Below are 23,361 nucleotides of genomic sequence, written 5' to 3' on the forward strand. Positions count from 1 at the left end.
GCATATCCACAATGTACATATGAGTGCAATATGCACAGCCACACAATCTCGAATCAACAAAGTGTCTTTGCAATAGCTGCGCAGATTATACCAAAGCATGGACAGCTTATAGTGTCAACGTCCAGCATTACTCAAATACACAGCTATCGTGAGGATGCTTTGTCGTTTCGAGATTGCATTGATGTATTTATTGCATGGATATTTGGTTGTCTTATTGTAGGGATGCGACACAGTAAACACACATACGCAGTCTAAGAGTCGGGATGGAGGCGCTGCCAGGGGCTAGCTCCGAGTCCCTTTTATTATGCTTCTAAGCTAATGACACGTCCCTACATCTTATCATCTTCGCTCTGGTTTTTTGCGGGGTTTTTTAGACTCCAGAATCAGGCATTTTAGCTGAAACACAGGCCTGTGTCAAGTTAATTAGAACTAATAAGAACGATCCTTGACCTAGTACTCACCAATGGAGAAAGCGTCTCAGAAATCTTCGTGGGAGATAAGCTAGCCTCCAGCGATCACAAAATGATATGGTTCCATCTGAGGAAAGGTTTCCATAGATCAAACAAAGGTACTCAACTTCCGAGGAACAGACTTTGCACGTATGGGAGTTTTCGTCCATCAGGCACTCCAGGACCAAACGGAGACAGAGAATGTGGAGGATATGTGGTCATCCCTGAAATCTGTCATACACGAGGCAACCTGCCGTTACATAAAATCATCACATAAACAGCGAAGAAAGGACAAACCCCAGTGGTTCACCGCAGAGATCTCACGTCTCGTTAAGGAGAAGAAAAACGCATTTGCTTCCTTCAAACGCACCGGGAAAAGCGAAGATCAACTGCTACACAGGATCAAGTCCACAGAGGTCAAAACGGCAGTCAGGGAGGCCAAACTTCGAGTGGAAGAAACTCTAGCAAACAACATTAAGAAAGGGGACAAATCCTTCTTCCGGTATATCAGTGACAGGAAAAAAACACAGACGGGATAGTACGCCTGAAAAAAACAGACGGGAATTACGCAGAATCAGATCCCGAAAAAGCAGAAATACTAAATAAATACTTCAGCTCGGTCTTCACCTGCGAGGCGCCAGGGTCCGGCCCTCAATTGAAACCACAGTCAAACACAAAAGACCCGTTTCGGAATTTTAAATTCACACCCAGCAAAGTTTACTTTGAGCTAACAAAACTCAAGGTGGACAAAGCCATGGGACCGGACAATCTGCACCCCAGAGTGCTTAGGGAGTTAGGTGATGTCCTGGCAGAACCGTTAGCCGTACTATTCAATCTCTCACTGAGTATAGGGACAGTCCCCTTGGACTGGAAAACAGCTAACGTCGTTCCTCTACACAAAAAGGGTTGCAAGACAGAGGCTGCAAATTACAGACCGGTGAGTCTGACATCAATAGTATGCAAAATCATGGAAACATTGATCAAACGCCAGTTGGACACGGTCTTGAACGAAGGGAATCTACGGGACCCCAATCAACATGGATTCACCAAGGGTAGGTCCTGCCAATCAAACCTCATCAGCTTCTTTGACTGGGTAACAAAAAGACTGGACGAAGGAGATTCACTGGACATAGTGTACCTGGACTTCAGTAAAGCTTTTGACAGCGTCCCACACCGCAGACTGTTAAACAAGATGAAATCAATGGGGTTAGGGGAGACTCTGACGGCATGGGTCAGAGATTGGCTGAGTGGCAGACGTCAGAGGGTGATGGTTAACGGTACTTTCTCTGGGACATCGGAGGTGACCAGCGGGGTGCCTCAGGGCTCGGTCTTGGGTCCGCTCCTCTTCAACATATTCATAGGAGATCTGACTCAAGGGCTTCAAGGTAAAGTAACATTATTCGCCGACGACGCCAAACTATGTAATATGGTAAGCGAGGGCAATTTACAAGATAGTATGGCGCAGGACCTGCGCACATTGGAATGCTGGTCCTCAACCTGGCAGCTGGGCTTCAATGCTGGAAAATGTAAGGTCATGCACCTAGGTAACAGAAACCCGTGCAGAACTTATACCTTGAACGGGGAGACCTTGACCAGGACTTCAGCGGAACGAGATTTGGGAGTAATCATTAGTGCAGACATGAAATCTGCCAATCAGGTGGAGAAGGCTTCCTCAAGGGCAAGGCAGATGCTGGGTTGCATCCGTAGAAGTTTTGTCAGCAGAAAGCCTGCTGTCATTATGCCATTGTACAGGGCCATGGTGAGACCTCATCTGGAATACTGCGTGCAATTCTGGAAGCCACACTACCGCAAAGAAGTGCAGAGGGTCGAGTCGGTCCAAAGAATGGCCACCAGAATGGTCTCAGGGCTTAAAGGTCTCCCGTACGAAGCAAGACTAGACAATTTGCAGCTCTACACTCTAGAGGAGCGCAGGGAGAGGGGAGACATGATTGAGACGTTTAAATACGTCACCAGACGTATAGAAGTGGAAGATAACATCTTCCTTCTTAGAGGCCCCTCAACCACAAGAGGGCACCCGCTCAAACTCAGGGGCGGAAAATTTCACGGCGACACCAGGAAGTATTTCTTCACGGAGCGAGTGATTGATCGGTGGAACGGGCTTCCAGTGCAGGTGATCGAGGCCAGCAGTGTGTCAGATTTTAAGAATAAATGGGACGCCCATGTGGGATCCCTAAGAGGGTCAGGGCAAAACACTAGCTAATCTTAAGGGGAGGGTCTATAGTGGGCAGACTTGATGGGCCTTGGCCCTTTTCTGCTGTCATCTTTCTATGTTTCTATAACATAGTAACATAGTAACATAGTAGATGACGGCAGATAAAGACCCGAATGGTCCATCCAGTCTGCCCAACCTGATTCAATTTAAAAAATTTTTTTTTTTTTTTTTTTTCTTCTTAGCTATTTCTGGGCGAGAATCCAAAGCTTTACCCGGTACTGTGCTTGGGTTCCAACTGCCGAAATCTCTGTTAAGACTTACTCCAGCCCATCTACACCCTCCCAGCCATTGAAGCCCTCCCCTGCCCATCCTCCTCCAAACGGCCATACACAGACACAGACCGTACAAGTCTGCCCAGTAACTGGCCTAGTTCAATCTTTAATATTATTTTCTGATTCTAAATCTTCTGTGTTCATCCCACGCTTCTTTGAACTCAGTCACAGTTTTACTCTCCACCACCTCTCCCGGGAGCGCATTCCAGGCATCCACCACCCTCTCCGTAAAGTAGAATTTCCTAACATTGCCCCTGAATCTACCACCCCTCAACCTCAAATTATGTCCTCTGGTTTTACCATTTTCCTTTCTCTGGAAAAGATTTTGTTCTACGTTAATACCCTTTAAGTATTTGAACGTCTGAATCATATCTCCCCTGTCTCTCCTTTCCTCTAGGGTATACATATTCAGGGCTTCCAGTCTCTCCTCATATGTCTTCTGGTGCAAGCCTCCTATCATTTTCGTCGCCCTCCTCTGGACCGCCTCAAGTCTTCTTACGTCTTTCGCCAGATACGGTCTCCAAAACTGAACACAATACTCCAAGTGGGGCCTCACCAATGACCTGTACAGGGGCATCAACACCTTCTTTCTTCTACTGACTACGCCTCTCTTTATACAGCCCAGAATCCTTCTGGCAGCAGCCACTGCCTTGTCACACTGTTTTTTTCGCCTTTAGATCTTCGGACACTATCACCCCGAGGTCCCTCTCCCCGTCCGTGCATATCAGCTTCTCTCCTCCCAGCATATACGGTTCCTTCCTATTATTAATCCCCAAATGCATTACTCTGCATTTCTTTGCATTGAATTTTAGTTGCCAGGCATTAGACCATTCCTCTAACTTTTGCAGATCCTTTTTCATATTTTCCACTCCCTCTTCGGTGTCTACTCTGTTACAAATCTTGGTATCATCTGCAAAAAGGCACACTTTTCCTTCTAACCCTTCAGCAATGTCACTTACATACATATTGAACAGGATTGGCCCCAGCACCGAACCCTGAGGGACTCCACTAGTCACCTTTCCTTCCTTCGAGCGACTTCCATTAACCACCACCCTCTGGCGTCTGTCCGACAGCCAGTTTCTGACCCAGTTCACCACTTTGGGTCCTAACTTTAGCCCTTCAAGTTTGTTCAACAGCCTCCTATGAGGAACTGTATCAAAGGCTTTGCTGAAATCCAAATAAATTACATCTAGCATATGTCCTCGATCCAGCTCTCTGGTCACCCAATCAAAAATTCAATCAGGTTCGTTTGGCACGATTTACCTTTTGTAAAGCCATGTTGCCTCGGATCCTGTAACCCATTAGATTCAAGGAAATACACTATCCTTTCTTTCAGCAACACTTCCATTATTTTTCCAACAACTGAAGTGAGGCTCACCGGCCTGTAGTTTCCTGCTTCATCCCTGTGACCACTTTTATGTTTCTATGTTTCTAATTGAAATCAATAAAACTATTTTATGTGACTATTTTGGTCATCTCTATAGGTGGTTTTTTTTTTCCTTCTGCTGTTGATTGTGGAGTGTTTGTTCCTCTGTTTCTGCATCCTGTCTAAGTTTGTGAACTTCTCCACAATCATACAACCCCAAGGAAAGCAACAATTAAATACTCCAAACACCTAGGGGATATATTCACTTGTTCCCTAATTAAAAGGAATTAACTTTCAATATAGTGTTATAAAGGCTCCTTTTACAAAGCTGCGCTAGGTTCTTAATGCATGGAATAGCACGCGCTAAATTGCCACACGTGCTAGCCGTATCCACCTCCTTTTGAGCAGGCGGTAAATTTTTGGCTAGCGCGCCCTATAACGCGCACTAATCCGGTGCGTGCGCCAAAACCACTAGCGCGGCTTTGTAAAAGGAGCCCAAAATGAATTATTTGATTATGAAATTATAAAATTGATAGGGAGTTATAAAATTAACAAAGAACCATAGGGAGGAGGAGGTTTTTGAGCCAATGAGGTAGCTCATGAATACAGCCTGCTTGAAAGCTAATGAGCAGCGGCAGGCTGGGAGTCTGAGGCTCTTTCCTCCTTTCCTTATGGTAACCTTTGAGCTGAATATATTATGATAGCATAACACTATATTGAAAGTTAATTCCTTTTCATTAGGGAACAAGTGAATATATCCCCTAGGTGTCTGGAGTATTAATAAGTTAGTGAATTTCCCTGACCTGTTCATCCCCCTCCCGTGGCCATGCTCCCTTTTGAGTTGCACGCTATAAGATTTGCGTGCAGATCTTTATAGAATATCAGATAGCAAGATTCACATGGCAATCCAAATTGTTGCCCATTAACGCCAAGGATGAATTGTTAGCACCCAATTAATGGTGCTAATTGTCTCATGGGGCCAATTTAGTTGGGCAAACATCTCAGAATAGCACACAAAATTATGGGCCATTTATAGAATCCAACCCTTAATATCTGGTTTACCCTGTGCTATTTGCAAAAATAACAGAAAGCTTTTAACATGGCTCTTTGCTAACAGTTAACACGTTAATCACGTATGAGATGCTTAACAGTTTAGTAGAATGGCCCCCCATAATTATTAGAGGAACAGTGGTCCTCATTGCCTCACTACATTACATGAGGTTGGGTCAGTTACCCAGGAAGTTACAATGGACAGATTGTTGTAGCATGCCATAGGGTTGCACATACAGGTAGATCAGTATAACTTACTGGGGAGAGTGTGCTGCAGTGGTTAAAACTATAGCTTCAGCACTCTGAGGTTGTGGGTTCAAACCCACGCTGCTCCTTGTGATCTTGGGAAAGTCAATTAATCCCCCCATTGCCCCAGGTACATTAGAAAGATTGTGAGCCCATCAGGACAGACAGGGGAAAATGCTTGAGTACCTGAATAAATTCATGTAAACCATTCTGAGCTCCCCTGAGAGAACTGTATAGAAAAATAAATAAACTGGGTTGTTTTTCTTCTTTTTTATTATCTATTGCAGCCCCTGGACAAGTTATAAATTTGAAATGCAATTATACGGCTATCAATAGCTCAGCATATGGATTTTCCTGGGAAATACCTGAAATAACTAATGGACCTATAGATGGGTATATAATAAGTAATGGATTAAGTAAGTATATGTTAATCTACAATGCTCAAAAATCAATATATCCTCTACCTATACTGTGTTTGTTACCATATTTTATAAGCAGATATTTGCTTCTCATTTTTAAACTAATGGCCTTGGGCACAGTAGAAACAACTGAGCAGTTAAGAGAAAGAGCAAATTCTCTTTAGGAGAATATTCATTGAATCTAACTGGCTAGATTGCAACTAAATAATTTCCTCTTTCTAGCAGGCCAGACTTACAAACTTAGGGGCCCTTGTAATAAAGTGTGGTAAAATCTGGGTTTAGCGCATTCTTAAATATGTATTTATTTAAAATACTTATAACACGTACCAGTAGCTTAGTAAAGGGGGGGAGCAGAGCACTCTGGGTACTATCATAACAGGGGTGCCAGCACCTCTCCCCTTCTCCCTCAGCAAAGGGAGGGGTCTCTTAATGCACCCCTCACTAAGGCTCAAATTCTAGTAACAGCGTTCTGAAGTTAGGCGGTGGTAGACATCCTACCACCATCTAACTAACCAATTGGGACACACATTTAAGGGAAAAAAAAAATCAATGCGGCGAACTTCACCTACTTTGAAGGCGCCGTTCATGTACCTACAGAAGTACCTAGGCACACCTAAGGATGCCTGAGGCTGGCGTGGGCATGGTTTACACCGGAAGTGACATTAGGCATCCTAAGGTGACCCTAGGCACTTCCATAGGCACAAGAGTAAGTGTTTAGCGCTCGATGGAGACTGCCCCAACTTTGGGCTGAGAACTTTTCAGCGGACCCTCGTATGCAAATTACAAAATTATACATACACTTTTATCTGTATTTATGCATTTTCAAGGCAAAGTTAGGCTGGAGGAAGAAGAAATGTGTGCAATTTTGCATTGTTAAACTATCAGCTAGAGTTATTAATGGGCCCTACCACAGTAGTGTGCTCTAACACCATTAATGAGCATTGTTAATAAATAGAGCCCATTGCATAAAGTAGGACCTGCAGTAAAATAAATGCTCAATCATTTTTTATTATGTCTTTCATGCATATGTAACCACATATGCATGCAAAAGGCCTTTTATAAAATATCAGTTGGCAAGTCACTTAATCCTCCATTGCTCCAGGTACAAAATAAGTACCTGTATACGTATATGTAAACCGCTTTGAATGTGGAACCACAAAAATGCGGTATACAAGTCCCATCCCCTTTCCCCTCTGCTTAAAAGCTCACATCTTGACAAGAAGGCACATACTTTGCCAGTAGGCATAGCCAGAAACATGGTCTAGGGGCCAGGGGCCCTCAAATCCAGTAGTGAAGGTTTACAACCCAGCCTGGTCCTAAGGGACTGTATTTGAGGGCCCCTGGTCTAGGCAAAGCAGAAGTACACACATTTACAGCCGCTCTTGAGTAGAAACTCACATCCACATCTGCATTGAAAACACAATTTCTGTCATGTATGCTAGTATTTTATAGGTGGCTATATGACTTGAGTGGCGTTATTGCTTGCTAACACAGTAGCACACAGTACTAACTCAAGATGCAAGTATGTTATTTTTCACGGAAAAAGCACCTACAGAAAATGCATGTACATTGTTTTCTATTGCAATTTTCACAGGGAATGCACTCGTATACTTTCCCTTTAAAAACAGGTACCAAATCCATGGGGGAAAGCACCCCTAGACTTTGCATCAAAATACAGTGGTACCTTGGAATCTGAACTTAGTCCATTCTAGAACTCTGTTCGAGTTCCAAGACAAGTTTTCCCATTGAAAAGAATAGAAACTGGATTAATCCGTTCCTTGGTCCCACAAACTCTGCAAGATCGGGCCTACCTGGCAGAAACAGCAAGATTGGGATCCCCAGCGGCAAGACAGCAAGATCGGCAACGGCAGCTACAAGTGGTGCTCAGCTCAAAGCTTCCCTCCCAGGCGGAAGCAGGAAGCTGCGTCAGAGGGGAAGCTTTGGGCTGAGCACTCCTTGCAGTTTGGATTCCAAAACAGCGATTGGATTCCGGGGCAAAAATGAAGAAAAAAAAAAAAATTCAGATTCCAAATCGTTCGAGTTCTGGGGCATTCGGATTCCGAGGTACCACTCTACACAATTTTAGCAATTGCACCCTTCAAGGTCAATATTCAGTGGTCACCCATCTGCTTAACATTATACAAGTAAGTTATCTGTATAATGACCATAAACACATGCATGCTGCTGCTGAATATACACACCTAACTTAATACGAATAAAGTTATAGTTGTTGTTTGTGTGGAGGCATTTCTACATTTAAGTTATATAGAGAGTGACTGAATTTTGCTGCTGTCAATGTAACATTTTCTTTTGTTCCCAAGCCATCCTCGATCCTGCCCAAAATGAATGATTTAACTTTGGCATATAGTGATTTATATGGCCAAAAATATGACTGCCCAAAATGTTGAACTGAAAGGATCTACAGAGTGAGACAAAAAATCACCTAGAGTTTTTTGCCATGTTCGCAGCAACCACTTTAAATTTCAATGATAAATTTTATGTAGTTATTTAGTGCTCATAGTTACATATTACTATTAAACAAAATTTAATTATCTTAAACTATATTGGTGTTACTGACATTTTAGCATTGCTACCTAAAGGTTTTTGTGTGTGTTCAAGCTAAAATACAGTAAAACAATGTCTTTCAAACGACACAATTAACAAAGTGTCAGAATTGTGCAGTCACTGTGAATGCTCAAAGGGCCAGATTCTGCAAACAGTGTCTACACCAGGCGGCATCTGCAAAAATGGCATCATCCACGTATCAAAGCAAAAACCAGGAGAGAAATCAGAGCCAACAGACAACAGTGGAGGTTTGAAAACAACGGTGTGCAATTTTATTCAACAAATCGTAGTCTTGTGCGGTGGCTCGACACACACATTTTTCCGCAAATACGGCCTGCTTCAGGAGCCTTTTTAACTCATGATCACAATTTCTCGTATAATTAAGAAACTGATGATTCAAAGTAAATCAGGAAATCGAACGTAGACGTTCGATTTCCTGAGTTACTTTGAATCATCAGTTTCTTTTTTTTTTAACATTATTATTTTATTAAATTACAACAGTGTAATACATTTGATTGAAAATAGTATATTATTACAGAGAATACATTATTTCAAACAAATAATATACAGAATCATAACTATGCCCACCCCTTCCATCAATTATTAATAATAATAATTCTAAACATCTTTATTACTATAATTCGAAGATTTAATATCCATTTTTTCATTACCTTTCCCTACCTTTCCCTACCTTACCCCTTCCCATCCCAGATGTGTAATGAAAAAACTCAGAAGGTAATACATTATCTTTTAATGTGAAGCAGCAAATAAAGTCAATGAACTCCATATTTTGTTAAATAAAACACGAAACCCCAAACATTCTGCGTTCACTCTCTCATCAGGTTCTTAATTATACGAGAAATTGTGATCATGAGTTATAAAGGCTCTTGAAGCAGGCCGTATTGGCCGAAACACGTGCGTGTCGAGCCACTGCACAAGACTATGATTTGTTGAATACAATTGCACACCATTTTTGAACCTCAACTGTTGTCTGTTGGTTGCCATCCACGTATCCATGCTTAGGCATCATTTACAGAATTGCTCTGAAAAGAGAAGATGGAACTAAGAACATAAGAACATAAGAAGTTGCCTCCACTGGGTCAGACCAGAGGTCCATCTCGCCCAGCGGTCCGCTCCCGCGGCGGCCCATCAGGTCCGCGACCTGTGAAGTGGTTTCTGACCATTTCTATAACCTACCTCAAGTTCTATCTGTACCCCTCTATCCCCTTTTCCTTCAGGAACCTATCCAAACCCTCCTTGAACCTCTGTACAGATTTCTGGCCTATCACATCCTCCGGAAGCGCGTTCCATGTGTCCACCACCCTCTGGGTAAAAAAGAACTTCCTAGCATTTGTTCTAAACCTATCCCCCTTCAATTTCTCCGAGTGACCCCTAGTGTTTGTGGCTCCCCTCAGTTTGAAGAATCTGTCCCTATTCACTTTCTCTATGCCCTTTAGGATTTTGAAGGTTTCTATCATGTCCCCTCTAAGTCTCCTTTTCTCCAGGGAGAACAGCCCCAGCATTTTTAACTTGTCAGCGTATGAAAAATTTTCCATACCTTTTATCAGTTTAGTCGCTCTCCTCTGCACTCCCTCTAGTACCGCCATGTCCTTCTTGAGGTACGGCGACCAGTATTGAACACAGTACTCCAGGTGCGGGCGCACCATTGCGCGATACAGCGGCATGATGACTTCCTTCGTCCTGGTTGTGATACCTTTTTTGATGATGCCCAGCATTCTGTTTGCCTTCTTTGAGGCTGTCGCACACTGCGCCGATGGTTTCAGTGATGTGTCGACCATCACCCCCAGGTCCCTCTCAAGGTTACTCACCCCTAGAAGTGTTCCCCCCATTTTGTAGCTGAACATCGGGTTCTTTTTCCCTACATGCATGACCTTGCATTTCTCTACGTTAAAACTCATTTGCCACTTTTTTGCCCAGTCTTCCAATCTCGTTAGGTCCCTTTGCAGGTCTTCACAGTCTTCCGTGTTTCTAACCCTGCTGCAGAGTTTGGTGTCATCAGCAAATTTGATAACCTCACATTTTGTCCCCGTCTCCAGATCGTTAATAAATATATTGAATAGTAGAGGTCCCAGCACCGACCCCTGTGGAACTCCGCTCGTGACCCATTGCCAGTCTGAGTGTTGGCCCTTTACTCCAACCCTCTGTTTCCTGCCTGCCAACCAGTGTTTGATCCATCGGTGGATATCCCCTTGCACCCCGTGGTTCCACAGCTTTTTAAGTAGCCGTTCGTGAGGTACCTTGTCGAAGGCTTTTTGGAAGTCAAGGTAAATGATGTCTATGGATTTCCCCTTATCCATCTGGCTGTTTATTCCCTCAAAGAAGTACAGCAAGTTCATGAAGCATGACCTTCCCTGGCAGAAGCCATGCTGGCTCGCCTTCAGTTGTCCATTGTTTTCTATGTGTTCGCAGATTGTGTCCTTTACCATTGCTTCCATCATCTTTCCCGGAACCGAGGTCAAGCTCACAGGCCTGTAGTTTCCCGGGTCACCCCTTGATCCCTTTTTAAAGATGGGCGTGACATTTGCTATTTTCCAGTCCTCTGGGATCTCCCCAGTTTTTAGGGAGAGGTTACATATTTGGCGAAGTGTCTCTGCTATTTCGTTTCTCAGTTCTTTTAGTACCCTTGGGTGGATGCCGTCCGGGCCCGGTGATTTGTCACTCTTTAGTCTGTCTATCTGCCTGAGGACATCCTCTTTGCTTACCTCTAGTTGTACCAGCCTTTCGTCATGTTCTCCGCTTATAATCACCTCGGGTTCTGGGATATTGGATGTATCCTCTCTGGTGAAGACTGACGAGAAGAATTTGTTTAACCTGTCAGCTATCTCTTTTTCCTCCTTTATCGCTCCTTTCCTGTCTCCATCGTCCAGTGGTCCCACTTCCTCTCTGGCTGGTTGTTTCCCTTTCACATACCTGAAGAAGGGTTTGAAGTTTCTTGCTTCTCCTGCCAGTCTTTCCTCATATTCTCTCTTTGCTTTCTTGACCTCTTGATGGCATTCTTTCTGGTGTCTTTTGTGCTCTTCTTGGTTTTCCTTTGTTGGTTCCTTTTTCCATTTTTTGAAGGATGATTTCTTGTTGCTTATCGCCTTTTTAACTGCAGTAGTTATCCATGCTGGGTTTCTAGTTCGATTTTTTTTGCACCCTTTCCTAAACCTTGGGACGTACAGGTCTTGCGCCTCGAGCACTGTGCCTTTAAGCAGTGTCCAGGCTTCCTTTACGGTCTTCACTTTCCCTGAGCTGTTGCTGAGCTTTTTTCCCACCATTTTCCTCATGTCTTTGTAGTTTCCTTTTCTGAAGTTGAGTGCTGTCGTTGTGGTTCTTTTCGCCTTTGATGTTCCCATGTTTAATTTGTACTGGATCATGTTGTGATCGCTGTTCCCTAATGGTGCTATTACCACCACTTCCTTTGCGGGTCCTTCTAGCCCGTTGAGGATTAGGTCTAGAGTGGCATCCCCTCGTGTTGGTTCCGTGACCAGCTGCTCCATGAAACTTCTATCTATGTGGGTGTAGTCTACAGACCTCCGACTCAATCGCAGCAAATTGATAAGGATCTGATTGTGGATATCCAAAAGTTTGGAAGGAAAGAGGAGGTTCTGCTGTTGGGAGATTTCAACCTGCCGGATGCGGACTGGAATGTTCCGTCTGCAGAATCAGAAAGAAGTATGGAGATTGTGGATGCCTTTCAAGAGGCTCTGCTCAGACAAATGGTGGCGGAACCCACAAGGGAAAAAGCGATATTGGATCTGATCCTCACAAATGGAGAGAGTATCTCTAATGTTCGAGTGGGTGCTCACCTGGGAAGTAGCGATCATCAAACAGTTTGGTTTGATATAACGGCTAAAGTGGAGAGCGGCCGCACGATTTTTAAAGTCCTAGATTTCAAACATACGGACTTTAATGCAATGGGAGAGTACCTGAAGAAAGAGCTGTTAGGATGGGAGGACATAAGAGAAGTGGAAAGACAGTGGTCTAGGCTGAAAGGAGCGATAAAAATGGCTCCGGAGCTTTATGTGAAGAAAATCAATAAAAACAAGAGAAAAAGGAAGCCCTTATGGTTCTCCAACCTAATGGCTGAGAAAATAAAGGCGAAACAGTTGGCGTTCGTGAAATATAAAAAAACCCAAGAGGAGAGCAGAAAGGACTACAGGGTGAAACTGAAAGAAGCCAAGAGAGAGATATGTCTGGCGGAAGAACAAATGGCTAAAAATGTAAAAAAGGGAGACAAAATTTTTTTCAGATATATTAGTGAAAGGAGGAAGATGAAAAATGGAATTGCTAGGCTAAAAGATGCTGGGAACCAATATGTGGAGAGTGATGAGGAGAAAACAAATGTGCTAAACAAATACTTCTGTTCTGTGTTCACAGAAGAAAATCCTGGAGAAGGACCGAGATTGTCTAGCAAAGCTACACGAGAAAATGGAGTAGATTCTGCGCCGTTCACGGAGGAGAGTGTTTATGAACAACTTGAAAAACTGAAGGTGGACAAAGCGATGGGACCAGACGGGATCCATCCCAGGATACTAAGGGAGCTCAGAGAGGTTCTGGCGAGTCCTATTAAAGACTTGTTCAACAAATCTCTGGAGACGGGAGTGATTCCTGGGGATTGGAGGAGAGCGGATGTGGTCCCTATTCATAAAAGTGGTCACAGGGATGAATCGGGAAACTACAGGCCGGTGAGCCTCACTTCAGTTGTTGGTAAAATAATGGAAGTGTTGCTGAAAGAAAGGATAGTGTACTTCTTTGAATATAATGGGTTACAGGATCCGAGGCAACGTGGCTTTACAAAAGGTAAATCGTGCCAAACAAACCTGATTGAATTTTTTGATTGGGTGACCAGAGAGCTGGATCGAGGACATATGCTAGATGTAATTTACTTGGATTTTAGCAAAGCCTTTGATACAGTTCCTCATAGGAGGCTGTTGAACAAACTTGAAGGGCTGAAGTTAGGACCCAAAGTGGTGAACTGGGTCAGAAACTGGCTGTCAGACAGACGCCAGAGGGTGGTGGTTAATGGAAGTCGCTCGAAGGAAGGAAAGGTGAGTAGTGGAGTCCCTCAGGGATCAGTGCTGGGGCCAATCCTGTTCAATATGTTTGTGAGTGACATTGCTGAAGGGTTAGAAGGAAAAGTGTGCCTTTTTGCAGATGATACCAAGATTTGTAGCAGAGTAGACACCAAAAAGGGAGTGGAAAATATGAAAAAGGATCTGCAAAAGTTAGAGGAATGGTCTAATGCCTGGCAACTAAAATTCAATGCAAAGAAATGCAGAGTAATGCATTTGGGGATTAATAATAGGAAGGAACCGTATATGCTGGGAGGAGAGAAGCTGATATGCACGGACGGGGAGAGGGACCTTGAGGTGATAGTGTCCGAAGATCTAAAAATGAAAAAACAGTGTGACAAGGCAGTGGCTGCTGCCAGAAGGATGCTGGGCTGTATAAAGAGAGGCGTAGTCAGTAGAAGGAAGAAGGTGTTGATGCCCCTGTACAGGTCATTGGTGAGGCCCCACTTGGAGTATTGTGTTCAGTTTTGGAGACCGTATCTGGCGAAGGACGTAAGAAGACTTAAGGCGGTCCAGAGGAGGGCGATGAAAATGATAGGAGGCTTGCGCCAGAAGACGTATGAGGAGAGACTGGAAGCCCTGAATATGTATACCCTAGAGGAAAGGAGAGACAGGGGAGATATGATTCAGATGTTCAAATACTTGAAGGGTATTAAAGTAGAACAAAATCTTTTCCAGAGAAAGGAAAATGGTAAAACTAGAGGACATTATTTGAGGTTGAGGGGTGGTAGATTCAGGGGCAATGTTAGGAAATTCTACTTTACGGAGAGGGTAGTGGATGCCTGGAATGCGCTCCCGAGAGAGGTGGTGGAGAGTAAAACTGTGACTGAGTTCAAAGAAGCGTGGGATGAACACAGAGGATTTAGAATCAGAAAATAATATTAAATATTGAACTAAGGCCAGTACTGGGCAGACTTGCACGGTCTGTGTCTGTATATGGCCATTTGGTGGAGGATGGGCTGGGGAGTGTTTCAATGGCTGGGAGGGTGTAGATGGGCTGGAGTAAGTCTTAACAGAGATTTCGGCAGTTGGAACCTAAGCACAGTTCAGGGTAAAGCTTTGTATTCTTGCCCAGAAATAGCTAAGAAGAAAAAATTCAAATTGAATCAGGTTGGGCAGACTGGATGGACCATTCGGGTCTTTATCTGCCGTCATCTACTATGTTACTATGTTACAGCTACTGAAGTCTAAGAAACTATGTAGGTGCCAGTAATGTAGGCTTGGGTTTTAAAGGACTATATTACCAGTACCTACGTTTGATGGAGAATTGGGCATAGCGACGCCTCAGTTCATCTATCATCGACTAACCATGCTGACTTTAACCTCAGGTGCCCAATTGGAAGAATTGGGATCACCTTAGTTTTCCTTTGTGGTGACGAGCTTATGTTTAACTTATAAATACGAGAAAATGAATGCTGACATGCTGGGGCATAAGATATTCAAATTAGTTTGGGGTCCATTGACATCTTTTGTAGATTTACTATAGTTGTCCTTTATCTTTATTTTCCGTTGTTTTTCACCCACACATCCAGAGGGGGTGGGAGCGGGAGGGCGGGGGGTATATCTTTTGTTTTGATTTTATTCCTGAAGGTAATGATGGATGGGGAGGGAATTTTTATCTTTTGTATAGATATTGATTGATTATAAGTGCTTAGTTGATTATTATTATTTGTATATAAATTGTATTGCACTTTTTGTTGACATTAAAAACTAAACAAAGTTTTTTTTAAAAAAACAAAAAACCCTCGAATGCTGCTAGGCACGATTCCAGCACATACTTTTTTAAATGAGATTTTAATAGTTTTTTTTAATGGTGCAGTCAATTACTGCCCCCTAACTTACGGCAGTTTTTCAAACCAGCCCTTAAAATGTTCACCCCCCAGCTTTAAAAGATGCCTTCAGTTGCTTAGAGAAGTTCTTACCAGCCTTGTCAATCAGTACCTGTGTGGGACTGTTCCAGATCATCTGCAGTGCTTCCTAAAATATGGAAATTGTTTGCAGCTTTGGGTGGAGCTTGTGATAGGTCGCCAACATTGTTCCCCAGATAAAAGTCTACATTATTGTGATGTCATTAATAGAAAGCTAGCAACCTAGTTTTTTTGTGGGTTTTTTTTTTTTGTTTTTTTCAAATAATAAGAGTTTTACAGCATGTTTTTGAATGCACAAAAATCTCTAGGTGGTCACACTAAAAAGTCTGTAACTTCACTGTGTTCAAAGATAATCTCATGCCACCCAACATATAAATGTAAATGGTAAAAACAAACCAAAACTGCAAAATTTCACATTGAAATTCCAAACGGTTGCTGAAAAACAGCTTAGACTAATAGGGCAGTGGTATTCAACCCAGTCCTCGGGGACTAGCTGGCCAGTCGGGTTTTCAGGATATCCACAATGAATATGGTTGACAGAGACTTTGAAAACCCGACTGGCCAGGTGGTCCCTGAGGACTGGGTTGAATACCACTGCTCTAGGGAGGTATTTTTTTTTTTTTTTTGCCTCACCTGTATGTTGTCAGACTCAATTCCAACCTCATAGGCCCTTGTGAATGTTGACCTACACATGTTCCAGCAGTCCCAGAATCCAGTATTGCTTGGAATATCAGAAGTATGCGTTTAAGTAAACATTTGTAGCTGACTGACATCCAGTAGTATTTGATGACCTGCTAGAAATGAACTGATAAAGTCATTAACAAGTATCCATGATAGTTTAAAGTGTACCCCAATGATTTTCTTACTGAAGTTGTGAAATTTATGTTTTAGATGTTGAATGTAATGCAAGCATGACCAGATATGTAATTCATCAAAATGTTAAACCTTTCACAAATTACACAGTGAAAGTTCGGGCGTACACCACTTCCAATGATCACACGATTAGTGGGATTCTTAAAGGAGATGATTCAGAAATAACATGTAAAACAAATGCATCTAGTAAGTAATTTTGAATATCAAGGAGATGTAGCTCTGGGCTCATGTCTACAGACCCATAACTTATGATTAATGATGGACCACATCTGTTGCGTTTTATTTTTGCCACAAAACCAAGGTCCTTATTTTAGAAGAACTGTATCCTTATGTGAAAAGGCAACATTTAAATGCCTAGAGAGGCCAAGATGTACAAATGTCATTTAAGAACTATACACAAATTTCAAAGGTGCTTGGGTAGGGTGGAGAGAGCGAGCATCCTGGGCAGTACCTGCTGTAAGAAGACACTGTAAATCCCGATATCTTGGCTTCCCTAATCATCCTGTCTGATGTCCACTCCTCCTCCAAATGATCTCCCCCTGTGCCCATGATGTTCCATAAAGGTAGCTACCCTAGCCCACTATGTCAGGTCCCTAATTTTGGATCCCCCATAGCAAAGCCCCTCATGTGGGCAACCACTGAACATATGGTATCCTCTCCCAAGGCCCAATTTCCAAAGGGTCAAAGGTTGCAAGATGAGCCCTCCCAAACCACTACCCACTCCCCAGGCTTACCAGTAGGTTAGACTAATTGTGGGATACCTTATGAGACATTGTCAAATGGAGCTCATTGTTGCAAAAAAATCATTGGTATTTTTACTGTAGACACTCTGTAGTTAGTTTTCAAAGAAGTTCTGCCTGGATAGTTCCTCTTTGAAAACCAAATAACGTAAATTCATGCACTAAAAGCATCTGTATTCTCTGAACTTACAATTTGTATAGGCAAAATGGGAGTGGGAAGAGGAGATTCCTACTGTACCCTCACCATCAGATGATAACATAAAACATGTGCAGCTCTAAAGGACAAGAGCTTGTCCAAATAGTGTTACTTTCAGCCTCTTTGTAAACAAATAATTTTCAAGTCACATACTGGGAGGAAGAGAGTGTCCTCACAGGCTAGAAACATAGAAACATAGAAGATGACGGCAGAAAAGGGCCATAGCCCATCAAGTCTGCCCACTCTAACGACCCCACCCCCTTGAATCTACCCCCCTAGAGATACCACATGTGTATCCCTTATATAGTTCAATATTTAAACATCACATGACCATTTGTTAAAACATCCCACCCCTTTTACAAAAGTGTAGCGGTTTTTAGCGCTGGCTGCGGCTACCAACTTCTCCCTCAAATAAACAGAACCTTTCACATTTAAAATCCCCAAAAAACAAACATGGAATTTTAAACCATGTTCTGCAATGTACTGGTAGCCAGTGGAAAGCAAGAAATAAGGGAGTTGCATGTTCATAGCTCTTCTTTCCCCCAATCAACACGGTTGTAGTGTCTTGTAACAATTACAACCTACACATTTTGACCCTGCGTAAAGCCTCAATAGATGATGTTATAATCATCAATTTTTGTGGTGATGAAAGCATGAACCAACATAATCAGATCATCTGGATCCATAAAAACTCTATCTGCCTCAATAGGCATTAAAAGCAAACTCATTCAACAGAACTCCCAAACTCTTAACAACCAACCTACTACTCAACTGACAGCTCAAATACAAGGGAACACACTCAAAGCTGTATGACCTTGCTAAACTAGAAGACCTCACCATTTTATCTGGATGTACTTCAAGATTGTTCTCATTCAACCAGACTGCCACCACAAATAAATAAGAATTAACATGTTCCACCACCATTCCTTGATCCTGACCTATTCAGGCCACATGTTGGATATCCTCTACATAAAAAATGACATGAGAAACCATAAAATATGATTAAATCAGTGGGCTCAGGTAGAAGTTGAACAATAAAAGAGATAATACAGAAGGGAAGAATCAGAATGATTATTACTCCAAGAGCATCCTATCAAAAAGATGGCATCCATTGCTATGCTAAACTCTACCCCCCACCCCCAAATATTCAGCTGTCCGGGCACTAGTACTGAATACTGGGAGCTAAGTGTGAGTAGGCAGGCTGCTAGAGCTTATGCAGGCCTGGCCAATATTCAGCAGGGACTGCATAAACAAATTATGCAGCCCTGGATGAATATCGGGCTGGGACCACATAACTATTTTTAAAAACTCTGCCGAAACCCCCCTCCCCCCCTTCCCCACCACCACCACCACCACCACCACCACGGGCATGTTGAAGCCCCCATGCCAAGTCACCCCTCCCCACCCTTCTGTATGAATGAATCCCATGCCCTTCCCCTCCCCTGATGTCTAAACCGCTTAGAATTCTGATTAGGTGGTATAACAAATTTTAATAAAACTTGAAACTTGAAAACTAAACACTAACCCCTCATTTTACAAAACTGCAATAATGGTTTTTAGTGCAGGCCGACACACTAAATGCTCTGCACTGCTCCTGACGCTCATATGAACTGTATGAGTGTCAGAAGTAGTGTAGAAAATTCAGCGCGCCAGCCTGTGCTAAAAACACTATCACGGTTTTGTAAAAGGAGGGGGGGGGGGAGATAAATGAGAAAAAAACAGTTTTCCAAAAAAGCAATGGTTCTATTCTTAGTCTAGTATATAGAGTGGTGGAAACATAATGTGAAGGAGAAATCAAGACTGACTGTATAAATTCCCCTAAAAAATGGTCTGACTTAAGGATTTGTTTCCAGGTAAGATGTCTAACTTTTAGACATGGGAAAAATAAGACTGACAAAAAATTAGCAATCTCTGGAGAGTGAACCTACATGGAATACACTCAGAGAAGTGAAACTCTGAAGAGGGAGAAACCCCCTCTTGGAGCAAGAGTTTAACGTCCAGTCATAGCATACTTGATATTAAGTAGGTCACTCTCTGAGGTTGGGCTGACTCTGTTATATTTTCTTGAATTTTTAAAATTTTTAAATTGGTTTCAACACAGCAGCAAAGATGGGCCACTCTAGCGCTGTCCTCTAGTGCCAAGTCACTGGAGAAAAACCACACCAGGCTCTGAGGGAACTGTGTTTTCTTTTCTCTCTCCTAACTGCTGCTCTTCCGGAGGATTCTATCAGCTGGTTTCAACACAGCAGCAAAGAGGGGCCACTCTAGCGCTGTCCTCTAGTGCCAAGTCACTGGAGAAAAACCACACCAGGCTCTGAGGGAACTGTGTTTTCTTTTCTCTCTCCTAACTGCTGCTCTTCCGGAGGATTCTATCAGCTGGTTTCAACACAGCAGCAAAGAGGGGCCACTCTAGCGCTGTCCTCTAGTGCCAAGTCACTTGAGAAAAGCACACCAGGCTCTGAGGGAACTGTGTTTTCTTTCATCTCTCCCAACTGCTACTCTTCCTGGGGATTCTATCAGCTGATTTAACACAGCTTTCCCTGTCCCTATATAACCTGTATAGCTTGTATAGCCTGCTTATTTAACTTGTACAAACTGCATGTACAGCATGTCATAGATTGTTTTAAACCGCACCTATAGCCTGTTAAAACATGCACAGACTGCATCTATAGCCTGTTACCGCATGTATAGCCAATATATATAGCCAGTCACCGCATGTACAATCTGTTACCACATGTATAGCCAGCTACTGCATGTTTAGCCTGCCACCACATGCATAGCCTGTACTGCCCTTCACTGTTTACCGCATGTATAGCCTGCTACCGCATATAGCCTGCTTCCGCATATACAGACTAGCTACCGCATATACACACTATTTACCACCGTTCCCCAGCTAAGCACCCCTTCTGTTCCTATCTTACTAATTAACAATTGCTAAGCTCCACCTCAGTCTGTATCTCACTATTAGCAATTGTTAAGTTCCACCTCACTAGAAACAACTTGGTGCGTATTCTCCTTCAGTTCTTAGTCCTTCTCCCGTTTCACTCAGTCCTTACCTATACTCAATTCTCCTCCCTCCTGCCTGGCAAGCTCTGCCCCAACCCCTCTTATTAGTTCTCCTTGATCCCACAATGAAGGGGATCCTCCTGGCTCCTCCTTCTTCTTCTCTGCTCTTTCACCAACACTTCCCACTGCCAAAAACCTCTCCCCCCCAACCTTCCCGACTCCACAAACTCCAACAACGTCTGCCCTGGTCTCAGAATCCCCGTACTAGTACGCACTAGAACCCACCCTTTCAAAAAACACCGAGGAGTCAATCACATCTCTTTAAAGTCTGTTCCTCCAGCCAACCTACCCAATCTTACTTCCGACTCTCTCACCCCAGTCCCAACACTCTATTGTAACACCAGATCAGTCTGCAATAAGACCCAAATACTAAAAGACCTACTCAGAGACTTCGATCCAGGTTTCTTGTGCATCACAGAATCATGGATCGAAAAAGATGATTTATTCACACAAAACGAACTGTACCCCTGGCTACTATGGCCTCTTCTCACCTAGAATCAACCGGAAAGGAGGAGGCCTGGCTCTGCTTTACAAATCATTCTTCGATGTCCAGCTCCTTGAAAAGGGCAGCCATACCTCTTTAGAATTCATGTTAGCTTCAGTCAATGATGAACTTCATCCCTACCCATTAGGTTACTTTACCGCCCACCAACCCCCTGGAACAAATCCTCTGAACTCGTTCTCGAGACCATAACAAGGGCCTTCCTAAAATTCCAGAGACTACTGATCATTGGAGATATTAATCTCCATCTAGACGATAACATCAGCAAGGATGCAATCGAATTCAAAGACTTCCTCACCTCCCTAGGCTTCACCGCTCCTTTGCCCACCCCTACCCACGATAAGGGGCATACACTAGACATCATCAGCTTGCTTGACCTGACCGAGCACAAAACTTCTGCCGAAGAGGCCCGTTGGGAACATGTCCCCTGGTCTGATCACCTTCTAGGTTCTTTCTGCCTTCCCATTTTCATGTCTCATCTTGGCACTCCACCCCGACCCACAAACTCTATCACCTACCGCAAAAAAATCACGAGTGAACTGTTCTGGACCCAATTTCTCAACCAACTCCCCCCCTTTTCCTAAACATGCCGACCCAGATTCCAACTGGCATAATTGGGTAACCCTTTCTGGGACTACCTACCGTGCTCTTGCCCCTTTGTCTACTAAACCTATCTCCCACTCCCGCAAGGCTCCCTGGTATCTTCCATACCACAGGGAATTAAAGCAGAAATGTCGAGCCCTGGAACGTAAATGGAAAAAATCAAAATCCCCTTCAGACAGACAATCCTGGAGAGACAACATCAAGTTCTATAACACAGTACTAAAAAAAGCAAGGAAAAATTTCTATGGAGATAAAATCACCAGATGAAAAAACCAAAATAGTACACTGTTCAACATCTGGCGCAACCTAACCTCAAAAAATGACTCCACCTTTCCCCTTTCCCCCCCATCCGCAAACGACCTAGCTAAATTTTTCAATGAAAAGATTACTACCTTACCGAGTTCTTTCCCCCAAGCAGTTTCTTACAATTCTCTGCCTCTCAACGACTCCAACACTATCCCTGCTGATAGATCCTGGACTGCCTTTGAACTAGTATCCAAATCCCAGATCTCTAAACTCTGTCTCAAACTGAAATCCTGCAATTGCATCCTGGATCCTTTCCTTTCCTACCTTTACGAAAACATTCCCGCGCAGGCCATCTCCTCCCTTACCAGGCTTATAAATTCTGCTTTACTATCGGGCCTGTTCTCCACAGAAATGGGACACATTGCCTTGTCCCCTCTTCTGAAAAAAGCCGATCTCAACCCTTCCTTACCATCTAACTACCGCCCCATAGCAAATATCCCTCTCCTAACTAAACTGCTAGAGGCCATAGTCGCCACCCAGCTCTCTTCTTACCTAGAGAGATTCTCCATCCTCCATCCCTACCAATATGGCTTCAGACCCAGCTTCAGCACCAAATTCCTCCTAGTTTCCTTAATTTCTAAGGTCCAACAACTACATTCTCGTAACAAGTTTGCTGTCCTATTACAATTCGATCTCTCTGCAGCTTTCGATGTTGTCCACCATGACATACTACTTTATCAACTTTCCGAGATAGGAATTGATTCCACCATCCTAAAGTGGTTCTCAAACTTCCTACGCTCTCGCTCCTACACTGTCAACACAAATGGCACCATGTCCGTTCCTTGGACACCATCTTGCGGTGTCCCTCAGGGATCACCCCTATCCCCTATTCTCTTTAACATCTATATGTCCTCCCTGAAACTCCTCCAATTATTCCCCCTTGAAACAATCTACACATACGCTGATGACATCCTTGTCCTCCTTGAGACAGACCAGAACCTCACCAACCTCCACGAGAACATTACAGCTTGCATAATGAGACTCCATTCCTGGTCCTTCTCGGTACAGATGAAATTGAATGAATCAAAAACAAAATTACTCTGGCTCAGCCCAAAATTAGAAACTGCCCACCCTCTTCACACTACTCTCAGGTGCTGCACTGCAGCTTGAGTTCTCAAGCAAGGTCCTTGGCATCATTATCGATTCTTCTCTCTCCCTCAATGACCACCTCAACTCCTTGGCTAAATCATGCTTTTTCAGCCTCCACATGCTGAGGAAAGTAAGATCATATTTTCGCCAACAACATTTCGCCGTCCTTGTCCAATCCATCATCCTCTCCAAATTAGACTACTGCAATGCCATCTACTTAAGCCTATCAAAAAAAAGCCTTCAAAGACTCCAGCTAATCCAGAATACTGCAGCCAAGTTGATCTTTGCAAAACACAAGTCTGACCATGTCTCCCCACTCCTAGCCAAACTTCACTGGCTCCCAGTGATTTCCAGAATCCATTTCAAATGCTCCTGCCTGGCTTTTAAGATCATTCACGGCATCCTTTCTCCCTTAATCCCACTATCTTATAACTCCTCGA

At 43.4% G+C, this 23,361-nt stretch overlaps 1 protein-coding gene across 4 annotated transcripts in view; it reads left to right on the forward strand.

Annotated features, from left to right (window-relative positions):
- Positions 1-23,361, forward strand: part of PTPRC (protein tyrosine phosphatase receptor type C) — a 294,186-nt gene that overhangs the window by 177,736 nt on the left and 93,089 nt on the right. For all 4 annotated transcript variants that reach the window (XM_033916186.1, XM_033916189.1, XM_033916188.1 and 1 more), the window contains 2 exons: positions 5,904-6,032; positions 16,438-16,605. In XM_033916186.1, the coding sequence (XP_033772077.1) occupies positions 5,904-6,032; positions 16,438-16,605 (297 nt within the window). The remainder of the gene's footprint in view (positions 1-5,903; positions 6,033-16,437; positions 16,606-23,361) is intronic.

This window comes from Geotrypetes seraphini, chromosome 12 (assembly GCF_902459505.1).
Source record: "Geotrypetes seraphini chromosome 12, aGeoSer1.1, whole genome shotgun sequence".
Classification (NCBI taxonomy): domain Eukaryota; kingdom Metazoa; phylum Chordata; class Amphibia; order Gymnophiona; family Dermophiidae; genus Geotrypetes; species Geotrypetes seraphini.